This window comes from Colias eurytheme, chromosome 4 (assembly GCF_061535395.1).
Source record: "Colias eurytheme isolate Ceu_HAF_F1 chromosome 4, ilColEury1 Martin Lab GWU primary, whole genome shotgun sequence".
Classification (NCBI taxonomy): Eukaryota; Metazoa; Arthropoda; class Insecta; order Lepidoptera; family Pieridae; genus Colias; species Colias eurytheme.
The window spans coordinates 9,000,959-9,022,175 of record NC_142983.1 but is presented as its reverse complement, the minus strand read 5'-3'; the positions used below and the strand labels follow the sequence as shown (position 1 = coordinate 9,022,175).

Below are 21,217 nucleotides of genomic sequence, written 5' to 3'. Positions count from 1 at the left end.
TTATACGCTCACGTGTTAACCACTATGCCAAGGCAGTGATCACCAAGGCACGGCCACGAAGACCGAGCTAAATGCTTCACGAAGCTGCTCACTCTACGGTGAGCCGCCTATTGCACTTCTCTTGATTTGTAGAACAGCTTGCCATTTTGGGTGTTTCCATCTGAAGACGATATGGATACCTTCAAAAAAAGAGCCTACGCATCTCTCAAAGGCCGGCAAAACAATCTAAAAATCAAATCAAATCAAATAATGTTCCCTGACGTTGCAATTGCATAAAGGCTATGATTATCAAGTGCACCGCCCTCTCCTTTGCTGGTTGTTGTATAAAAAAATGTAAAAATATATTACTAGTCAGGATCTACATAATATAGGCTGTGATATCACAGCACACACAGCAGCACATAATATTATATAGGATAGATAATAGATATACTTAGGATCATATTTTTAATTATTTTTATTGTGTTCATATGGAATTCAACCCGACGTTTCTTTAATTATGTGCGGGAAAAGACGTATATATAGAAAATGTATTAATTACTTACCAAAAGTACAGATTGTTTAGCGTTTCTATTATTATCTACGAAGTGCACTTACCCTTTGTCTTGTTGGATTTAATCTTCGCGGACTTTTTCTTTAAATGGTTATCGATAGCCTGATAAATTCAGTTTTATTATGCACGGTAATTGCATAATAATTTACCAATGCTTCTCATTAAGTAGAAAACAATACTAAGTGATAATTGTGTCACAATGTTAATTATATTTTTAATTTTAATATCGCATTCTGTTAGTGGTCATATATCATTAAAATTAGATCCTCCTACAACGGGGTTTGATAAACATTTATATGAAGAAGTATTAGATTCGGAAGAATGTCAGAAGCAGTTAAATTATCTGGTTACGAACGATTCCTTTTTGTTGGCGCAATGTGAGTCCTAGATACTATTTTCATAACAATTTTTTTTATAATTAAAGTGAAGAATATTAATAGTACATCTACACATACACATACATACTACATCTGTATCGTCTTAAACTTAAGAAGATAACGTAATTATAACACGTATTAGATGTAACTTTCATACAAAAGGAAATTCGGTTGGTAACAATAGATAATAATTATTACGACATCGTATAATTTTCAGTTCTAGATGCTGGCTTAAGAATACCAAGAGGTCTTTTAAAAGGAAACACACTCGACATGGGGAATTATTTTTCATGTCTCGAAATAAATCAAAATGTAGATAATGAAATGGATATAAGTGGAAAATACTGTGTCATACGAACAACTCCAAATTCGGAGCCTAGAAGAAAAAAGAATATTCCACAATGGCTTAATCCTATGAAACATGGATTGAGTGAAAATGAATGGAAACCTATTGAACAATATGAGATGAGTAATGGGATTGACAACAGGTAAGATGTAGATAGAAAGTACTTAGATAACAAAACTGCTTTTAGTTAAACAACTTCACTAAATATGAACTACGTTTAACTTAATTTGTTAGCAAATTTAAAAGGTTAAGAATTAAGAAGCAAAGAGAAAGAGGTGGATATTGTTGAAAATATAAATAATAATATAACAATAAATAATTAACAAATATATTGAGTTTATACACATATTACATTCCATTATTTTGTGATTGTGTTTTTATAAGATATTTTCCATATGCTTCTTATATACAACTTTCTTCTTTCTTCTCTTTCGTAGTCAACCAGCACATCAATTTCTATTAAATTATTAAACTATGTAATGGCTAATTCAACATTTACTTGAGCATTTACTTGAGATTTATAAGCCTTTCTAATTTTCCTTCCATGATTTCACTCATACTGTAAAAAAGCTAGAAAAAGTTTATACAAACAAAATTTGTTTCAGGAATATAATATCTATTTTAACTAACACAAGGTTAAGATTAGCTTTATGTATACCAAAGCCGTGCACAACAAAAGAGGCAATAGATGGGTTACTATTCAATATTACTTCTCTGGGATTTCAATATGAAGATGATTTTTGCCGTTTACCAAATGATAAACCTTGGGTCACAGGAGATACTATTGCAGTGTAGGTATTAAAACTAGTTAATATATTTAAATTAGTTAAATTCCTACGTAATTTGAATTATTGTATTTGATTTTTTTCAAATAATTTAAAACTTGATCTGACCTGCCCTGAAGAAAATTGTATGTTTATAGTGTTTAACTGCCTTGTCTTTTCAGCATAATTTTAGGCCTTATTGGTTTATTGACAATCATCAGTACAACTTACGATATTGTGACTAGACAAAAAAGTGCAGGTAAGACTCATAGGAAACAAAACAAAATTAAACACTATAAAATTGCCGCTTATACAAATATTTTTTGAAGTGAAAACTTCTTTAGCGGCGTTGGGTATAAAATCTTAAACTCGCGTCAGGACACGTGGCCTGATCGAAAAAGCGTAAGACGGATTTTTTTTAATCCCTTATATTCCATGCGTAAGACGGATACCATTCCAAAATATCAAACATGCTAAACGTTAATAATCAAGTTTTCACTTCTGCCGGCACTCCCGGAGTGCAACCCGTCTTTTTTTTCTATACATTAATGACGACTGCCTGATAAACAGTAGAATTAATGAAATAGTACTTAATGTAGATGGATTTATTGAATAATATAGATAGTATTATTGAGATAATAAGATAATCCAGTATAATAAAACATAACATAAATAGATCAACTTGGATTACAGGGGTATTACTCATTATATTATAAATAAGCATTAATGCAATGATAATATTATTCTATTGGTTAAAAGAAGAATGTTTAATTAAGATTGAAATTCTACGTGTATGAATAGTAATGTTTGAATTTCTTAGATCGGAATAGTTGTGATCTAAACTGAAGTAAAATTACCATTTTCAGATGCAAAGCAAGCAAATGAAATATTGCTATCGTTCTCAGTTCTCAAAAATGGCAAAACATTTTTTGATATATCCTCCAAACCTGGCTCTTTAGAATGTGTAGATGGTATAAGAGCATTATCTATGTTATGGATATTTGTGGGCCATTCATTTTCGTCACAACCGTTTACTTTGAATCCTTTTGAAGCTGATCAGGTTTGTATAATTTTGTTATTAACTAATTTATTATTAAAAGCAAGGATCTTACCTGTTTTTTACATGATATTGCTTCGTGGTGAAAGATAAGTGACTATTTAGATGTCCTAGAAATTATCGGTAAATTTCCATAATTACTTTATCAGTTATTTTTATACATAACTATTCGTAGTGTTTTCTCATATTATGATAATCACAAGTAACTAAATAATATTATTATCTTATGAACATCGATTCCTCAGATAAAGCTAATGTTTGAATGACGTGATGTTAGCGACATTATTAATTATATTAAAAACTTGGGGGTCCACGCGGATTCGCAATTCTTTTAGTATTTAAGTTTTTATCAGGTACTAGCGGTCCGCCCCGGCTTCGCCCGTGGTACATGTTTACGTTTTCTCTACATAAGAACCATCCTCGTACTTCAAGGAATATAATAAAAAAAGAATTATCGAAATCGGTTCAGCCGTTCTCGAGTTATGCGCTTACCAACACATTTTGCGATTCATTTTTATATATAAGAAGATTAATGTTAGACGTAACTTTTGATTCAATATTTTTGTGGATGAATAGTTGTCACTATTTCCTATCAAAGCATGTTAAGGTATCGAAAACTAAAAATTGCCGCTTTCCTTTGACTCGTGGCGCATTCGTACGAATTGCTCCTAGGGGCTCGGACGTTGTTTATACGACGTTTGACCCAACTACCCTCACTTTGCTAATAGTCTTTGACTTGCTGCGATTTGTTATCAGCATCAATTAGGTAGCTGTGTAGAATCGTAGTACATTCTTATTACATTTAACCCGGGCTCGCGTGTAATTTCTTATATTATACGAATCCAAAATACCTACTTTTTAGTTTTGTTATGATCACGTTATGATGTTATTTGACAGCTACAAACAGAGTGGACTTTGTACGGGAAATAGTTAATGTTGGTTTTAGGAATAACTTCTAACTGTTGACAAAGGTCCTAAATTGATCATGAAATAAAAAATTTTATCCGATAAATAGTTATATGTCCTAGAAATTATCGGTAAATTTCCATAATTACTTTATCAGTTATTTTTATACATAACTATTCTTAGTGTTTTCTCATATTATGATAATCACAAGTAACTAAATAATATTATTATCTTATGAACATCGATTCCTCAGATAAAGCTAATGTTTGAATGACGTGATGTTAGCGACATTATTTATTGTATTAAAAACTTGGGGGTCCACGCGGATTCGCAATTCTTTTAGTATTTATGTTTTTATCAGGTATTAATGGACGTAACTTTTGATTCAATATTTTTGTGGATGAATAGTTGTCACTATTTCCTATCAAAGCATGTTAAGGTATCGAAAACCATAAATTGCCGCTTTCCTTTGACTCGTGGCGCATTCGTACGAATTGCTCCTAGGGGCTCGGACGTTGTTTATACGACGTTTGACCCAACTACCCTCACTTTGCTAATAGTCTTTGACTTGCTGCGATTTGTTATCAGCATCAATTAGGTAGCTGTGTAGAATCGTAGTACATTCTTATTACATTTAACCCGGGCTCGCGTGTAATTTCTTATATTATACGAATCCAAAATACCTACTTTTTAGTTTTGTTATGATCACGTTATGATGTTATTTGACAGCTACAAACAGAGTGGACTTTGTACGGGAAATAGTTAATGTTGGTTTTAGGAATAACTTCTAACTGTTGACAAAGGTCCTAAATTGATCATGAAATAAAAAATTTTATCCGATAAATAGTTATAGATGAATATCTAGAAATAAATATTAATTATAATTAATATTATGAATAGATAAAGTAGACCATATATTTCGAATTCAGTAATAAGCTTGTGGTCCTGGGTTGAATTTCTCTTGGAAACATAACTGTTTTTTTGGAAAGCATAAATTACAATAAGTGTCTCGACGGAATCTAAAAGCTTCTCTTAGTAGCAATAATCATTTTAGGAATAAGATAATCAAAGGATGATTAGGTAATAATGATTTCTAATGATGAAGTATTATAATCACTAGTGTTTATTATTTTAAAAATGTTAAGATATAGGTACCTACTCTAAAATATAATCGATGTAATTAATAAAATTATTAGGTATTTATTTGTTATTAATTAATTTCACGCCTGCATCTAGGAATTTATTCATATTTAAAACGCTGAACAAACAGCCTTTTAAATTCAAAAGCACTTATTTCTAAACGAGAGATTCCTAATGATATTTTTTTAAAGAATAGGCACAGAATACATAATACTAAACGCTAACGCTGGAATAGGTAGAAAAAAATTGGTTTCGGGGCGGATTTCGAACGTCTTTCGCCTTCAAACCCGCCTCGCGATAGAACGTTTTCTATTTTGTCTAATTTGTGATTTATAAAGCGTTATATTAAATGCTATAAAACTTATGAAAATGTTTCGTTTCAGTGGGTCTCGTCTGCGAAAGCATTGTGGGTAGTTGCAGGGCATCTTGCTGTAGATACATTCTTTATGCTCAGTGGTTTGCTTGCGGTTTATTGCACTGTTGGTAAAACAAATAGTTGTAAGTATACCTTTATTTATATCCAAGCTTTGACGGAATCCCAGAGGTACTTAATGTTGAAAGTATTTGGAAAGCGTAGGTCTTCATTCTGATGTAGAATCTTTAGGAACCAAATTGTCATTTAATTTATGAATTATGTATTTCTTTGCTATTAATTTTATTTAATATTCATTTCTTTCCCAATCATACAAAATTACAATAAATAACATTTTTGTCATTCACAATCTTTACCATAGTTTTTAAATGACAAAAGCATCAAGAATCCTTTTGACGCAGAAAATTTACGAAGACAATAATATTATTATAACACTTTTACGTAATTCAACAGTTTCTTATCTAACAAAACGTAATATATAGTTTATAATATTTCTGTCGATTTAGTATTAAAGTCATAAAATTAATCTTTATTACCCCACTATCTCGATAGACTTTGGAAATTTCAGTAGGGAGGTGTTAAAGTGAATGTATAATCGTAGATAAAAGAATTTCTTGTGATTTCCTTAATTTGCCCTTGAGATTGTATTGACTATATTTTTATGAGCTTATATTGGTTATGGCTACTGTATGTACTACCTATCTCTCTAGTAGGCTGACCATTACTAATTAAAACTTAGATAATAATTATATTTTCAGTGATTAAATGAGTCTTAACAAAGACTTAAACTTAAATGAGTCGTAATAATAATTAACAGTTTAAAACTGTGTAACTGTAACATGTAATTTCTTGATTTGTGTTTAAGATTATTTGTCTTCGAAAACATTTTTTATTAATAGTTTACTGGTGACTTACAACATTCTTAGATAAGCAATAAGTTAATTAAAATAATTGTTACGAATCACTCCTTAATGCATACGATAAAAATATTGCAAGTTCTAATACTTTAATCCTTTTCTTTGATTGTATTTTAAATCAAACAATAAATCAGTGACACGATGCTTTTTTATTTTTTTTTCGAATTTCTTTTTCGAATTACGATTTAATCTCTATATATAAAACTCAAAGGTGACTGATATAGTGATCTATCAACGCACGTCGCACAGTCCAAACCACTGGACGTAACGGGCTGAAATTTGGCATGCAGGTAGATGTCATAACGTAGGCGTAAGGCCTAAGAAAGGACTTTAGAAAATTCATCCCCTAAAGGGGTAAAATTGGGGATGAAAGTTTGTACGATGAAAATTTATCTTTTCCACGCAGGCGAAGCTGCGGGCAACAGCTAGTAAAATATAAAATACGGGAGTAGTTACTTATTATTGTTTTTTTACATACTGTTTATAATAATACAGGTTCTTGTTTCAGTGGGTCTTTTGAAAAATCTCCATAAGTTTTATCTCAATCGTCTCTTGCGCATGTTTCCAATACTCGCTTTGACGATTCTGTTCGAAGCTACATTATTTAATCATATATCTGATGGTCCATTTTGGGAACCTGTGGCTAAATATGCGGAAATTTGTAGAGCGCATTGGTGGTCTACTTTCTTGTATGTACAGAATTATTTGAACGCAAAAAATGTTGTAAGTATTCTTGATAGGTATTGAATATATGAATGGTTAGGTTATAGGTACCAATATATAATTTGTAGGTATGAATTATGGAGTGATTTTTTATGATCTCGTACTTTATTTACATATTTTTAAGCTATTGCATAGCTTCTATCGCGGGCCTTGAGCGCGGGGACCGAATCCAGAAATTTAGTAACGAAAAACCTCACGCTCCCGACTCCGACGGGCGCGGAGGTGTGGCTTGAAGGCATAGCATGAAATAGCTTTACCTCGGCAGTCCCCGAGTGCCACACGTCTTTTTTTCCTAAATTCATAGGTACCATGTGATTAAGTATAAGATTAGAATGATCTTATCAATTTTTTTCTTTCAGTAACAGTTCGTCCTTTTATTTTTTTTTATCTGTAATCTAAAAATAAATGTTATTATGTAACTTAATTCAGAATGAACATCGAAATTACTAGAATTCACTCTTTATTATAGTAAAAATGGTATTTTTTTCGCTTTTAGTGTGTCTCAATAACATGGTACTTGGCGATAGACGTTCAACTACACATACTATCACCTCTCGTACTATTTTTGGTACTTAGTGGTAAACGTAATATAGCATGGATTGGTCTAACCGTTGGTTTGCTTGGTTCTATAGCAGCGGCCACTATTTATAACTTCGCTAAGAACTTTCCTTCTAGCATGTTGACTAAGTATGGCTTTTTATATTATTATAATTTTTGTTAATTATTTTTGCTATCATCATCATCATCATATTATGTGCAGATAAAAATTTATTTTCTTCACGATCCCCTGGTCTCGAACCTCGGACTCAAATCGATAAGTCCCCGACTTATTAAGTCCGAGGTCCTCACCACACCACTGAACCATCAATGCTTTTTTTGTTAAAATTGTTATGCTGCTTGATAAATATTATATTGATCAAATATTTTGTTTGTAATCAAAGAATCGGTAATCTAACTGGTAAATTATATTAGAAATGTATAATTTCCACTTGTAACTTACTGACCTATATTAAAATTTGCTACCCTTGAAATCGTTTTTTTATTACCTAATACTTTAATTATTGTTTTTAAAAATATAAATATTTTTCCAGTAAAAACGAGATTTTAAGTTGTGTTATTTAAATAATAATTAGTTAAATATTCAATATATAATAGTTAGGGATTGTCTTGAACCCAAAACTTAGCACACTTAAAAATGTTAATTAAATATTAATTTAAATAAATATTTTTTTATTATAATATTAGATTTACTTTTCAGTCGTATAGACGAATTTATGTACTACAGAATATATTATTACATGAATACGTTAACAAGAGCACCACCCTTTTTAGTGGGAATGGTATTTGGATATTTACTTCACGTGTGGCAGAATGAAAAAGTGGAAATATCAAAGGTAAATATTTGAGATTATTTTTCCGACCCAAATATCGACCAATAGAATTGCACCATTCGACGTCACGTAGTACAACTTACATGGTATTATACTGATAATTTTTTGAAAATTTTCTCTGGTCGTTGACGTCAAACTGACAGGTTGAATTCAATTGTGAAATTATTGGCCGACATTTGGGACGGAAAAATAATCTCCCGAATACCACACGAGCTTCAGAATTATCTGGCATTTCCCTCAAGGTTCCCTGCAAACAAATAAAGTCGTCAAGTTTTTCAGGAAAAATCACTCGCCCTTCGCGCTCGTGATTTTTTAACCTTGACTAAAAACTTGACTCCTTCATTTGTTTGCAACGAACCTATCGGAAAATACCCGATAATTTTGAAGCTCTTGTGATATTATAAGTGAAAATTAGGTGATGCTAGAGAATTTTTTAGTGATTTTGTTGTTTCTGCAAATAATTTTGTATAGATATCTTATTTCGAGTTTTAACTTTCAGAAGTTTACAAAAGCTTTATAAAGCTTAACTAGTCTAAATTATTGTACAAAGGAATTGGAATGGGTGTCTTGTTTTAAGTTTTAAAAACTTTTATAATTTATTTTTCTTAAGCGCCTAATTAGTCATATTTTGGTAAAATTAAATGATACATTTTAGGTTAATATTCTACAGCAAATTGAGGTTTACATTTGAGAATGTTTTCTTGTGTTAGGTTGTATGCAAATCTAACCTTTAGAAAATCAACGTTTCTCTTTATTTCTATCTTTATTAATTTAAATAACTTTCTTTCACAGATAATGAACATAATAATCTGGTTTTTAGTATTAGCTGTACAAGGACTAACAATCTACAGTTCCTATCCCGTAATCCAATCGAGTTGGGATAATCAAACAGCGGATAGTTTGATCAATTCGTTTGTAAGACCCGCGTGGGCTTTGGCACTGGGATGGGTTATATTTTCCTGTGTTCATGGGTTTGCAGGTGGGTTAATTTTTATATTAGGTAGTTGAATTATTTAGTAAGTTTTATATTATATTAAATTGTGGCTATAGATATTAGATAGAAGTAATATGATATAATGATCAGTTAATATAGATTATAGAGTCAACTGTAAACAAATTTCATACTCTTATAAATTTATTTTAAATAAATAAGCCAATAATGAACATTATTTCAGAGAGTCGTATCTGACTATTAGCTATTATATTGAAAAAAAAAAAAAACCACGACGACGCTAATCTAGTTTCATCGATACATCTATGTTCTAATTAATTAAAGGGTATATAAAATTATTTAGTTTTATTTCCCAAAAAAGACATAAATTCACGTATAAGATCTGCAAGCGTCTCATCTTTCCTAAATGCTTATATTTTGTTAATTTGTTATAGTTTTAGTAATTTTATATTCCAGGACCAATAAATTGGTTTCTATCTCTAAAAATGTGGAAGATACCAGCCCGTTTATCCTATGCTTTGTACATAATGCACTATGCCATTATGGTCATTATTAATTCTAGCAGAGTGGCCCCTATTTACTTCACAGTTGGAAATATTGTGAGTTAATTTCATATAATATATTTGTAAAATAAAATATAGTGGTAAATTTATAAGTTCAAATTGTAATAGTTCAGAAAGATTTGCAATTCTTGAAAAAATTATGAGCAATGTTTCTTTACCTCACTTTAGATATTTTGATCGTTTATTCGATAGCTTTGTAAAATATATTATAAAGAAATTAATGTTTTTTATACTTTTGATAATGATATGTATTTTATTTTTAATTCTTTAATTAGGTATTATACAATAATTATTCTGGATCTGTATCTAATTATTTTCAAATTTTACGATATTTTAACTAAGATTTCAAAGTATTTTTGTATATTAAAAGGTGTCAAGTACTTGTAAGAAATACGAAATCCGAAATAATAATATAATGCACTTTATAATTTCAGATGTTCTTCTTCTGTGGTTATCTAGTTGTGTGTGGTTTTGTCACGATTGCCGCATGTGTTCTTGTAGATTTGCCTTTTTCTACTTTGTTCAGAATTATGTTAAGCGGAGGTAAGTCAGTTATATAGTTAGTACAAAAGCTCAAACACCCTTTCCTTTTCATGATTTAAGTTTCGAATACCTTAAGACTTTTTCATTTTATCCATTGACCTTTTTTCACATCTTTAAATTTTTTTTTCCTACTTGATCGTCCTGAAAACAAAATATATATAAAACTTTTAATTTTTTTAGGTGGCCTTAGAAAAAAGTGGTCGTACCGTTGAAACCTGACTCCACAAAAAATGATAAAACTTCTGACTGAATAAAATTAATTAATTTATTTATATTGTCTTTATTTTATGCTATTGCAACAACACCCTGTTCTTATGAGACATAGATACCTATTGTTTTTTTTATACGATAGAATTATTCAAAATATTTCGAATTTATCACTTTTTATACCACAAGAGCTTCAAAATTATCGGGTATTTTCCGATAGGTTCGTTGCAAACAAATGAAGGAGTCAAGTTTTTAGTCAAGGTTAAAAAATCACGAGCGCGAAGCGCGAGTGATTTTTCCTGAAAAACTTGACGACTTTATTTGTTTGCAGGGAACCTTGAGGGAAATGCCAGATAATTTTGAAGCTCGTGTGGTATTCGGTGGATTATTTTTCCGTCCCAAATGTCGGCCAATAATTTCACAATTGAATTCAACCTGTCAGTTTGACGTCAACGACCAGAGAAAATTTTCAAAAAATTATCAGTATAATACCATGTAGGTTGTATACCACGTGACGTCGAATGGTGCAATTCTATTGGTCGATATTGGGGTCGGAAAAATAATCAAAATAATTGACATTATAAAAAAGTATGTCTGCATTTACATCAAACGAGTGAGATCATTCCTTGGCTCTTTCCAAGCTCATTCTAACCCCATGATGTCAAATTATTTTAGTGGAAACAGGCGTAGAGCATTCTTTCGTTGTTCTTAGTGTTCTTCTTAGTGTTTTTCGTTGTTCTTAGTTCTTCTATGCAATGTTCAAATACTGAACAACACTGAATACGAGTTTTCGTTTACACTAAAAGATCGCGAAATAATGCTCTTGCTCTAGCTCCAGCTCTATGTTCGTTTGATGTAAATGCACCGTTGATATTGCTAGAAATGAGCTGGAGCAATTTCGAACGAATACCACTTCATAGAAAATCAATATTATAGCTATTTCATAGCTTCTATCGCGGGCCTTGAGCGCGGGGACCGAATCGAGAAATTCTGTAACGAAAAAACCTCACGCTCCCTACTCCAACGGACACGGAGGTGCAGCTTGAAGGCATAGCATGCAATAGCTTTACCGCGGCAGTCCCCGAGTGCCACACGTCTTTTTATTTTAACATTGTTTCTAAAATAACTTTAAAAGTAATATAATATCAATCTGACGGAAAAAAATATGGGTACTTAAATTAATATAAAGCCTTTAAAAGAGGTGCTCTATTTAGCGATTACTGGCCCCTTGAAGTAATCTTTACATTAATGTTTATCGGCAATACTTGACTACAAGTACAAAAACACGTGTAAGTGCGCCTATGGCTTTTATCATGTGAAATAATCAGAAAATATTATAAGCAAATAACTACTGGATTATTAATTGCTTTTTAATATTGTAATTTTAGGTTTGTGTAAATAAAAAGGCAATTGAATAATTATTGATCTAAGACTATACCTACTTATATATTATCTATAAATGATGTGTCGATGTGGATTGGTAGGTATAATTTCAAATTGGAATACATAGCTTCAGTTTTTGGTAGGTCACACCGCACACGATATTTTATGACTTAATCAATTTATATGATTTACACAAATCTTAATAGATATACTAGGTCAATCAGTATTTTGGTGTAAGAATTCAAATATTGGAAAAAAAATGTTGGTAGTTCACATAATTCAGTTTATTTTATACATCACAATTAAAAAATGTCCCCTACAGAAAAAAAACCAAACTTCATGCTTTAATATATTTGCTGTTATTTTCCTAAAATAAAACAAAAAAGATTTACTTTCAAAATTTGTTTTCCCTCATTAATAAATGAAATAAAGATAATAAAGACACTGTCCAAGCTTGTCTTCCAGTAAATCAGTTATCAATTATCATTTACGAAATCATTTCACAATAACATTGTTGTTAACTAAAAAAATAACCGAGTAACATCCGGTACCTAGTACTTTAGTTTTAACAAAGAATCACTGCCTTATCTAAGGATTAATAATTACTTGAATTTTATCAATTGGACAATCAGAACTAACTGATTAAATAAAATATTCATTGTTTTAGTCTAGTCACTGTATTTTTCCATTAATTTATAGTTTCATAGTCAAAAAAAGTATGTAATTTGTAAGTAAATAACTTAACGTGGCCTATGCAGGAAATTTGGTATTACCATGAACTTTTTAATTCAACGAGAAAAAGCATACAGTATTATTACCTTTTTTTTCGTTTCTATTGCAAAAGTAATTTCATAGAAAACTTAGGTTTATTAGGTACCTACAATTCATGCTGATGTAAAGGAATACGATAATCACGCAATAATTACAATGTTGTTATAAAATTTATACGGATACAAATTAGTGTCAAATTTAGAGTAATGATGTTACAAACAGATATATGTATGTATCACTCAAAATAGACCTATGTTTCAGGTCTTATAAATATTTTTCTTAAAGAATTCAGTTTTATAAAAGAGTGTGCTAAAAAAAATATAAATCATCCCTATTAACTTAATTTAATCTATATTAATAGCTAACATTCTTAAGCTAGGATTCGAGGAAATACCTCATTGAGTAAGATAAAATCAATGTAATTCAAACAAAAAAATAAAAAATGTAGCAGCCGTACACCATGCGATTATGAAAGATAAGATATGGTCAGTATTACTGTCGCAATACAAAAATTAAGCACTTCAATAAATAATTTATCTCGTTCGATACGGGGGCATCGCCAATTAATCCAGTTGTGAATAATTCGCGTACGATGGAGGCTTTCCACATTTTTTACTTAAGTTTATTATTTATTTCTCAATCACACGCTAAATTATATGTAAGTGACTATCCTGGTGGTTATGCCTTCGACAGAGAGTTACATGAAAGTGTTTTGGATTCAGAACTGTGCAGACAACAATTGAATCATATACTGTTTAATGATACAGCATTACTATTACAGTGTAAGTTTATTTATCGATTTTTACATTATTTTATATTGGGCACGAATAAAATTAGCACCTCTCGTAATTCTAGTTTTTGATGCTGGGCCCAGAATACCAAAGGGTATATTGACTGGAAATTTAAAAAGTTTGGGCAACTTCTTCCAATGCTTGAAAATCAGTAGATCTATGGATGATACTAGAACAATTGAAGGAAAGTATTGCACTGTTAATGTTGGGCTAAAACAGAACGCTAATGCTCTTTCTTTGCCACAAATTGATTGGTTGCCAGAGAGGACGAAAGAATGGGAAATTTTAGCTCAAAACCTTTTATCAGACGACCAAAGAATTTTAAAAGATTTAGAACAAAAACATTCAAGTCTTAGAGATTATTTAGTTTTTGGACCTGACCTTAAAGGATCAACAAAAAATAACCGCGATTCCAGGTATGTTTATGTATTATATACAGATATCTAATATTTGAACAAAACCCTACAAAATTATAATTGATTGCAAAAAATGTTATACCTACTTTGTGAATTATAATTAATAATGGTATTGCTGGAATATCGATTATATGCTTTTTACTTGTTAACCTTATAGTTTTTCAGAACAATTTTAAATTCCATTATTTCTAGGCTTGGCGATGCAGGTGCCCTAACTGGTTTACAGTTTACACTAGGAATATGTATACCAAAAGCCTGTACGGTAGATGAAGCAGTTAACAGCATTCTGGATATAAGCAGCGTCATACAGGTTAACGAGGATGTATGTCGTCTTCCAAACGACAAGAATTGGGTTACTGCAGATTATGTTGCTATGTGAGTATCTTACGGTATATAGAATTAGGTTTGCTACTAAATCTTCCTAAAAGGAAATTGTCTGGTTTCTTCGGAAAGGACAAATCGTTAATTTTCTAATATCATCTCCTTCGGTAGGTTTCGAATATCATTCAGTAGCATTGTGTCATGTGTGGAACTTGGCAGATACTCCAACTACAGATACTAGATACTCTTTCTACCTGATCTTAAACATTATTTCTTAAGTCTACATAATATGGTCTTCATTCATAAAATATAATCACTTCAGCGATATTGAAAATGTGCATAATATGACCGCTATGTCATTGATCGTAATTCATTTCGAATCAGTAAAAAATAACATTATTTACTTGTAAAAAAAATTATTTATTGGCGACTATAAAAAGAAAATCTTTCTATGTATTTTCACTATGTACCTGCCTATTAATTATTTATCTATCTCTCATCCGGTAGCTAATCATATTTTTCGTAATTTATTACTATTAATTTATCAATACTATCTAGTGAAACATTCACTGCTGATTTTTGTGGGTGACTCTTAAGTTCGACTTCTATTGAATTGCTTATGTGTTTTAATGTCATCATATACATCATTACATGTCATCATATATAAGATATATTATGTATAAATGTAACTTAAGTTATATAGTATTTTTTAGTGTTAAATACTTTTCATATCAAACATCACAGAAGGTGTCTACTGCAAAATTTATGAATATTAATGTTTTAAAACTTTTAAACGGAAGCGATTCTGTAGCAGGTCAACAGTAAAGTAAACAATGTAACTCAGATGAAGAGTTCTGTTATCGACACAGAATATTACTTTAAAGTGTAAATCAAACATTTCGTAGTAGTTGATATTATCTTTGATCATTAATTGGATAGAATTAAGCTTCTAATCTTATCATCCTAGAAACGTATAGAATAATAACAGCAAATAATAAAAAAAAATATTTAATGTTCAATTATTTACGTAATTAATTATTTTCAGAGCAATTTTTTCAATTCTTGGATTCATAATTTTGGTCAGCACTTGTTACGATGTACACCACATATTTTACCTCAAAAAGAGTAAGTAACCAATTTTCTTAAATATGAAAAATCAGTTTTATTTTTGCCGTATGCGTTGTAAACACTAGTAAACATTTATTTGGTAATAAAGTTCAATTAATATGTTCCAAAGTTACTGTCAACATCTTTGTTAAGTGGAAAACGCATGTTGAAAGTTCTCGCTCGAGGAGCGAAAACTTTTAAACAAAGTTGCCACAACATTTTAAAGTAGTAAATAACTTAACTGTTGCTTAACAAATGTTCACATGAGGTTTTTTGTATTGATATTAAACAGATTGACATTAAATATTGCAGATCCGAAACAAATGCATCCATTGCGAATATTCTCTGCGTATAGCAATATGGTCATATTATTACACACTCCCGATAAGCCAGGTAAATTGGAATGTCTAGATGGAGTCAGGGCTATGGCTATGCTTTGGGTACTTCTTGGACATACATACTACATTATACCACCAGTAGGGGCTAATCTTTTAGATCTTCTTGAGGTAAATTAATAGTTTTATTACAATTATTATGTTCATTAATTATTTGATGTTATCTAAATTATTTAATCCTTTATCAGTAATCACTATTGATTCACTATTCAATGGTAAAGTTTTGATTTTATCGACTTGGATTTATTATTTAAGTAGATATCTATGAGATCATTAATAATTAAGGAAATATGTAAAAATATGTATTCAGACATTTTATAAATACGTCAATTGATTATAATATTAGTAATGTGTAGTTATTTATTTTAAATTTTATATGTTTTAGTGGCAAGAAGATGTAAAAGGTATTTGGATAACGGGGGCTCTTCACACTGTAGACACATTCTTTATGCTCAGTGGTCTCCTACTAGTTTATATAAGTGTCGCCAAATTTAAAGATGGTGGTAAGTATTTGATATCCCAACAACTTACCTATATTTTACCTCTTTTTTTTTGAAATGATAGAAAATATAATTCACGAGCCGTGATTCGAACGCGCGTGTTTTTGCCAACCCAAGGTAACGCCTAGCCTCTTGGCCACCTGTGAATCCGCCTTAATTCAATTTATTCTATTTTTTGGACTCTTTTGCTATTATTAAAAAAAACTTTCTTTTCAGTGGCATTACTCAAGAATCTACATATATTTTACTTAAATAGATTAGTTCGTATGTTTCCAATATTAGCGACGGTGATACTTTTTGAAGCTTCGTTGTATAATAGAATATCAGATGGTCCTCTTTGGGACTTGGCTGGAACTAATGTCCACAGGTGTAGAGCATTCTGGTGGTCGACGTTATTGTATGTACAGAACTTTGTTAATCCACACGAGGCGGTGAGTATTTACTTATTGTTATCAATAACACGTTTGAAAAAAATATGAAATTCAAATGTTATTTCGTTACACAAATATACGATAAAAATAACACAAATGTTCCGACCTCAACGTTTCCTTCTGAAAGATTGTTGTAGCATATATCCTTAACATCAATAATTCGCGTTGCTTCTTCAATTAATTTATAAATCTCTTAAATTTTAATCAAAATAGTGTTTGCTTAGTTTCATACACATTCAAATTAAATATCATCATTTTATATTTCAGTGTCTGGGAGTAACGTGGTACTTAGCAATTGATATGCAGCTGCATATAATATCTCCTTTAGTTTTGTATTGGATGTTAGGAACCGGCAAACGATCTTCTTGGTCAGCTCTTACATTTGGCATGATCGTATCTTTGACTATAACAATCTGCTATATTTTCTTCGCTGATATTACAGATTATTATACTTATTACTATGTAAATATTTTGACTCGCTCCCCACCGTTCTTCGTGGGAATGATAGTTGGATACTTCTTGCGTGTTTATAGGAATAAGGAATTCAAAATGTCCGCGGTAAGTTATTTGTTTATTTATTAAATAGGTATTGTAGAATAGAAATGAACAAAAATATTTTACATTTAGCATGATTTACATAAGCGTGCGTTAATATCTGTGAAATTTCAAGTACAATTTCTGAAGATTTACTAGATTAGATTTGAGAAAAACCAGACGACTGATCACCATCATCTTACCACTATGATATATTTTAACGTTTTACACCTTGATTCAATTTCAGATATTACAATATTTTTGTATAATTTCAGGTACTCAGTGCAATCGTCACAATAATCGCAATTGGATTGACATTCGTCGTTTTATACTTGAACTTCTTGAAATCTCTATCCGATTGGGACCATGAAGTTTTTGGCAATTTGATAGATTCATTCACTCGTTCTGTATGGTGTGTAAGTTTAGGTTGGATTATATTTGTATGCGTTAATGGATATGGAGGTAATTTTTAATTAATATTATCTTCTTATTAGTCATTTTTTAATATATCAATCATTGTTCCAATTATATTGATTACTCATTTAGATTTCTGGTGATGTTTTTAATTTTTTATCTGGTGTAGAATATTTATGACTAATCGCGACGTTTAGAATTAATAAAAGACCTTCAATAATCTTTTAATTGGTTATCTGATATAAGATCAAAAATTTTAAAGCGTCTTTATCAAAAGACGCTTTATCAAAAGACATGTAAGGGTGGTTAACCTTACTTTGAAATGGCATTAAAGAGGTCAAAAATTATTTAATATCAATAGTATTAAAATTGACATTTAATTTGCTTTTACAATAGACATTAACAGTAGAAGATCTATTAAAAATACGTACTTATACTAGGTATAATATATAATTACCTATAAAATAAGAATAATTTTCCTATTTTTATAGGTCCCATAAATTACATTCTGAGCATGGGAATTTGGAAGATTCCTTCTAGAATATCGTATGGAATGTATTTAGTGCATTTCTCTTTGATGGTCGCATATTATGCGTCTGCAGTTGAACCTGTTTACTTCAGCATTGGTTCTGGGGTAAGTTTTAGACAAATCCTACAACTGTAAGTTATATTCAAATGCGTAAATTTTAGGAAAGTTAGTTTTAATTTTAGTCTGATTTACATACGCGTAATATTATGTTATACTTCAGTCTATTAATTGATTTTTTTTATTGGACTTTGATTTATCAATGATTCATGAAGTACAGTGGCACTTCTCAGTATTGATTATAAATGCTTATCAATATTTAAAAGATTCTTTATTAAATATTATAATATCGTTGTAGAAATTTTGTATAAAGTTCTTATCTTTTTGTACTTTACATAATGAATCACGCACTAAAATTTTTAGTAGTTTTTGAAGTGAAACTTGTTTAGGCTCGTTGAGAGTAAAATTTCAAGATCGCGTCATGGAAATACCATCACGTCATGGAGTAAGGCGGCAATTTTTGTATCTTGCCAAAGAAGTTTCACTTCTGAGTTCTGACACGTGTGCTCGGCACTCACGCTCTTTTTTGTTTCTAATGTTTTATTTTTATTTTCAGCTTTTCAGATTCTGTGGTTTTCTATTTATAACCATAGTACTGGCTATTCTGATCACTGCGCTTATAGATATGCCAGTTTCTGCGATTTTCAAAATAATATTGGAAGGAGGTAAAACCTATTTATACTCATTTTATGTTGTATGTATGTAATTAATTACTTATTTGCTTCATTGATTTACAATAGCGCATATAACCGAGGGAGCCTGGGTTCGATTCCCAGTGGACACGAGGACATGTCTCGGTCTGGCAGGACACAGAAGACTGATGACCTACCTACTTGTTCTTAAAGAAAATCGATCAGTGAAATATGTGTACAATGTACATACATAATGCACCTGCCTAAATACAAACCAGGGGACATTTGACTTCACTTTCTTCATTGATTCACACATCCACTTAGGTTTTATCTTAAGATTTTTTGTTTTTCTATTGAAGAGTTAATTTATTCGATGAAATATCGATTTACCATAACAGAAAGTTGGTCAGGAGTGCATTATAAAGATATCAAGTAATTTAAATATTTTGATAATGTTCATTAATAATAATATATTTTATGGCGGTGTTATTTAATACATTATCAGATATGTAATCAGCAAGAAATTATGTGACGTAGGTTTGTGTTATGAATGATAATAATGAATGAAATTAAATGACTTGAAAGTTTTTTTATTTACGCATTTATTCCGACAATTCCTATAACTCAAAATTTAGCTCCTTATGAATGAAATGCTTTTGAGATTTCTTATTATTATAAAATGTAATATTATGGTATTGATGCGCTTGAAACACGGACTCGAAACTGTTTTAACTGCGAAACAAGCTCATTTTTCCGTAGTGTTTAAATCTGTCTTTATTTAGAATTGTTATCGTAAGAGTTTGTAATAATGTTGAATTGAGTAATACCTATTGATATTATAAGAACGGTATTTTACCAAGTAAGATGAATCAATTTAAAGTTTTGATCCATGCGTGCCTTAAATATTCCTAATACATATTGTATTTCTTATGAAATTCTTATTTTCACGCTTTTATTTTAGCATTGTCTTATGTCAAAAAATTATTTTACAGGCGGCAAAAAACCTCAAACAAAACCACAAGAGCAAGTTATACCTCATAATGAATTAAATGAAAAACATATGAACAAAAATGGAACAAGTAATAATGGTTTTGTGCCAGATGACGCAGAAAAGGCGAAACCGGAAAATAGTAAACTTTGAAAGATTCTATTTGAAGAAAGAAGGAAAAAGAAGAGAAATTATATTTCTGAAAATTAATTTATTTAGATAATATTATAGTTAAAACTATAGAAAAGGAGAAAACCTTCGATCATACAAAAAAGTAACCTCGAGTTTTGAATATCGTTTATGAGTGACATTAATATGGAGATTATAAATACTCATAAATTTGATAAATTAATAAAAAAAAACAAACAATTTGTCTGAAAATAATATCGAATAAGAGATGCAAAGATATCTGACGAAAACTATAAATTTTTGCTTCAATTATTTAAAATATATTATAGTACTTATACGTTAATTTTTATAAATATTTATCAATCGTAGCCATTATATTATAGTAATCAATCAGATTGCATGTTATACAGGAGATTTCAAATGTAGAATGCCCCTTGGGGTACCCAAATTACCCTCTTATATGTTATCTATTTTTCGTAGTTTACAAGTGTTGATTTTTTTTTATTTAAAGTATATCGAATCAACGAACCAAACGTTTTAAATTGATTCAAAGTTTCCTTTTTAATGAAACCACTTCAATGTGCTTAAAATTGGCTTGTAAAATAAGAATGTAAAATATTTCTTAACAATAAAAATTTCTAAAGCATACGATTCGGGTAGATCGAGGGGTGCTCTAACTCTGAGCCAACGCATGACAATTTTTCCTGGACCAACCTGTATATTATTATTATATTATATGGTATATTTAAATATAATAATATAAGTAGATCTCAAGACATAAAAATATATGTTTCACCAGCCTATTAGTTAGTAATACAAATGAGCAACATCATACATTTATTTGGTGATAATAGATATGTATCTATATAGATCTTATAATAATGAAAAATTTAATTGTGAAATTGTGTAAATAATTTGTGAGATTTCACTATTAAAATAATTATATGTGTGTAAAATTTGTTTCATTTCTTAAAAGATTTCCCGTTCGTGGGAGTCGAGATAAAAAT

At 30.3% G+C, this 21,217-nt stretch overlaps 2 protein-coding genes across 2 annotated transcripts; both read left to right on the top strand.

The window, feature by feature from the left end:
• The first annotated feature begins 752 nt into the window (after positions 1-752).
• Positions 753-10,817, top strand: LOC149909133 (nose resistant to fluoxetine protein 6-like). Its single transcript, XM_090101524.1, has 13 exons — positions 753-930; positions 1,148-1,418; positions 1,882-2,067; positions 2,223-2,299; positions 2,907-3,100; positions 5,527-5,641; positions 6,942-7,156; positions 7,653-7,843; positions 8,415-8,550; positions 9,340-9,526; positions 9,956-10,098; positions 10,497-10,605; positions 10,786-10,817. Exons 1-13 carry the CDS (start codon positions 753-755, stop codon positions 10,815-10,817), a joined length of 2,034 nt encoding a protein of 677 aa, XP_089957650.1.
• Positions 10,818-13,520: 2,703 nt separating this feature from the next.
• Positions 13,521-20,509, top strand: LOC149909132 (nose resistant to fluoxetine protein 6-like). Its single transcript, XM_090101371.1, has 12 exons — positions 13,521-13,748; positions 13,822-14,173; positions 14,366-14,548; positions 15,540-15,619; positions 15,914-16,107; positions 16,382-16,499; positions 16,713-16,927; positions 17,195-17,485; positions 17,737-17,923; positions 18,367-18,509; positions 19,018-19,126; positions 20,086-20,509. Exons 1-12 carry the CDS (start codon positions 13,559-13,561, stop codon positions 20,232-20,234), a joined length of 2,211 nt encoding a protein of 736 aa, XP_089957497.1. The 5' UTR covers positions 13,521-13,558; the 3' UTR covers positions 20,235-20,509.
• The last annotated feature ends 708 nt before the right edge of the window (positions 20,510-21,217 follow it).

What these genes read in the sequence shown, in the direction of transcription:
- LOC149909133 (XM_090101524.1), top strand. Translation starts at nt 753, where the DNA reads ATGTTAATTATATTTTTAATTTTAATATCGCATTCTGTTAGTGGTCAT. An exon ending in GACTAGACAAAAAAGTGCAG is followed by an intron (nt 2,300 to 2,906) that starts GTAAGACTCATA and finishes TACCATTTTCAG; the next exon opens with ATGCAAAGCAAGCAAATGAA. An exon ending in CAGAATTATGTTAAGCGGAG is followed by an intron (nt 10,606 to 10,785) that starts GTAAGTCAGTTA and finishes TAATTTTTTTAG; the next exon opens with GTGGCCTTAGAAAAAAGTGG.
- LOC149909132 (XM_090101371.1), top strand. Translation starts at nt 13,559, where the DNA reads ATGGAGGCTTTCCACATTTTTTACTTAAGTTTATTATTTATTTCTCAA. An exon ending in TACAGCATTACTATTACAGT is followed by an intron (nt 13,749 to 13,821) that starts GTAAGTTTATTT and finishes TCGTAATTCTAG; the next exon opens with TTTTTGATGCTGGGCCCAGA. An exon ending in ACTGCAGATTATGTTGCTAT is followed by an intron (nt 14,549 to 15,539) that starts GTGAGTATCTTA and finishes AATTATTTTCAG; the next exon opens with AGCAATTTTTTCAATTCTTG.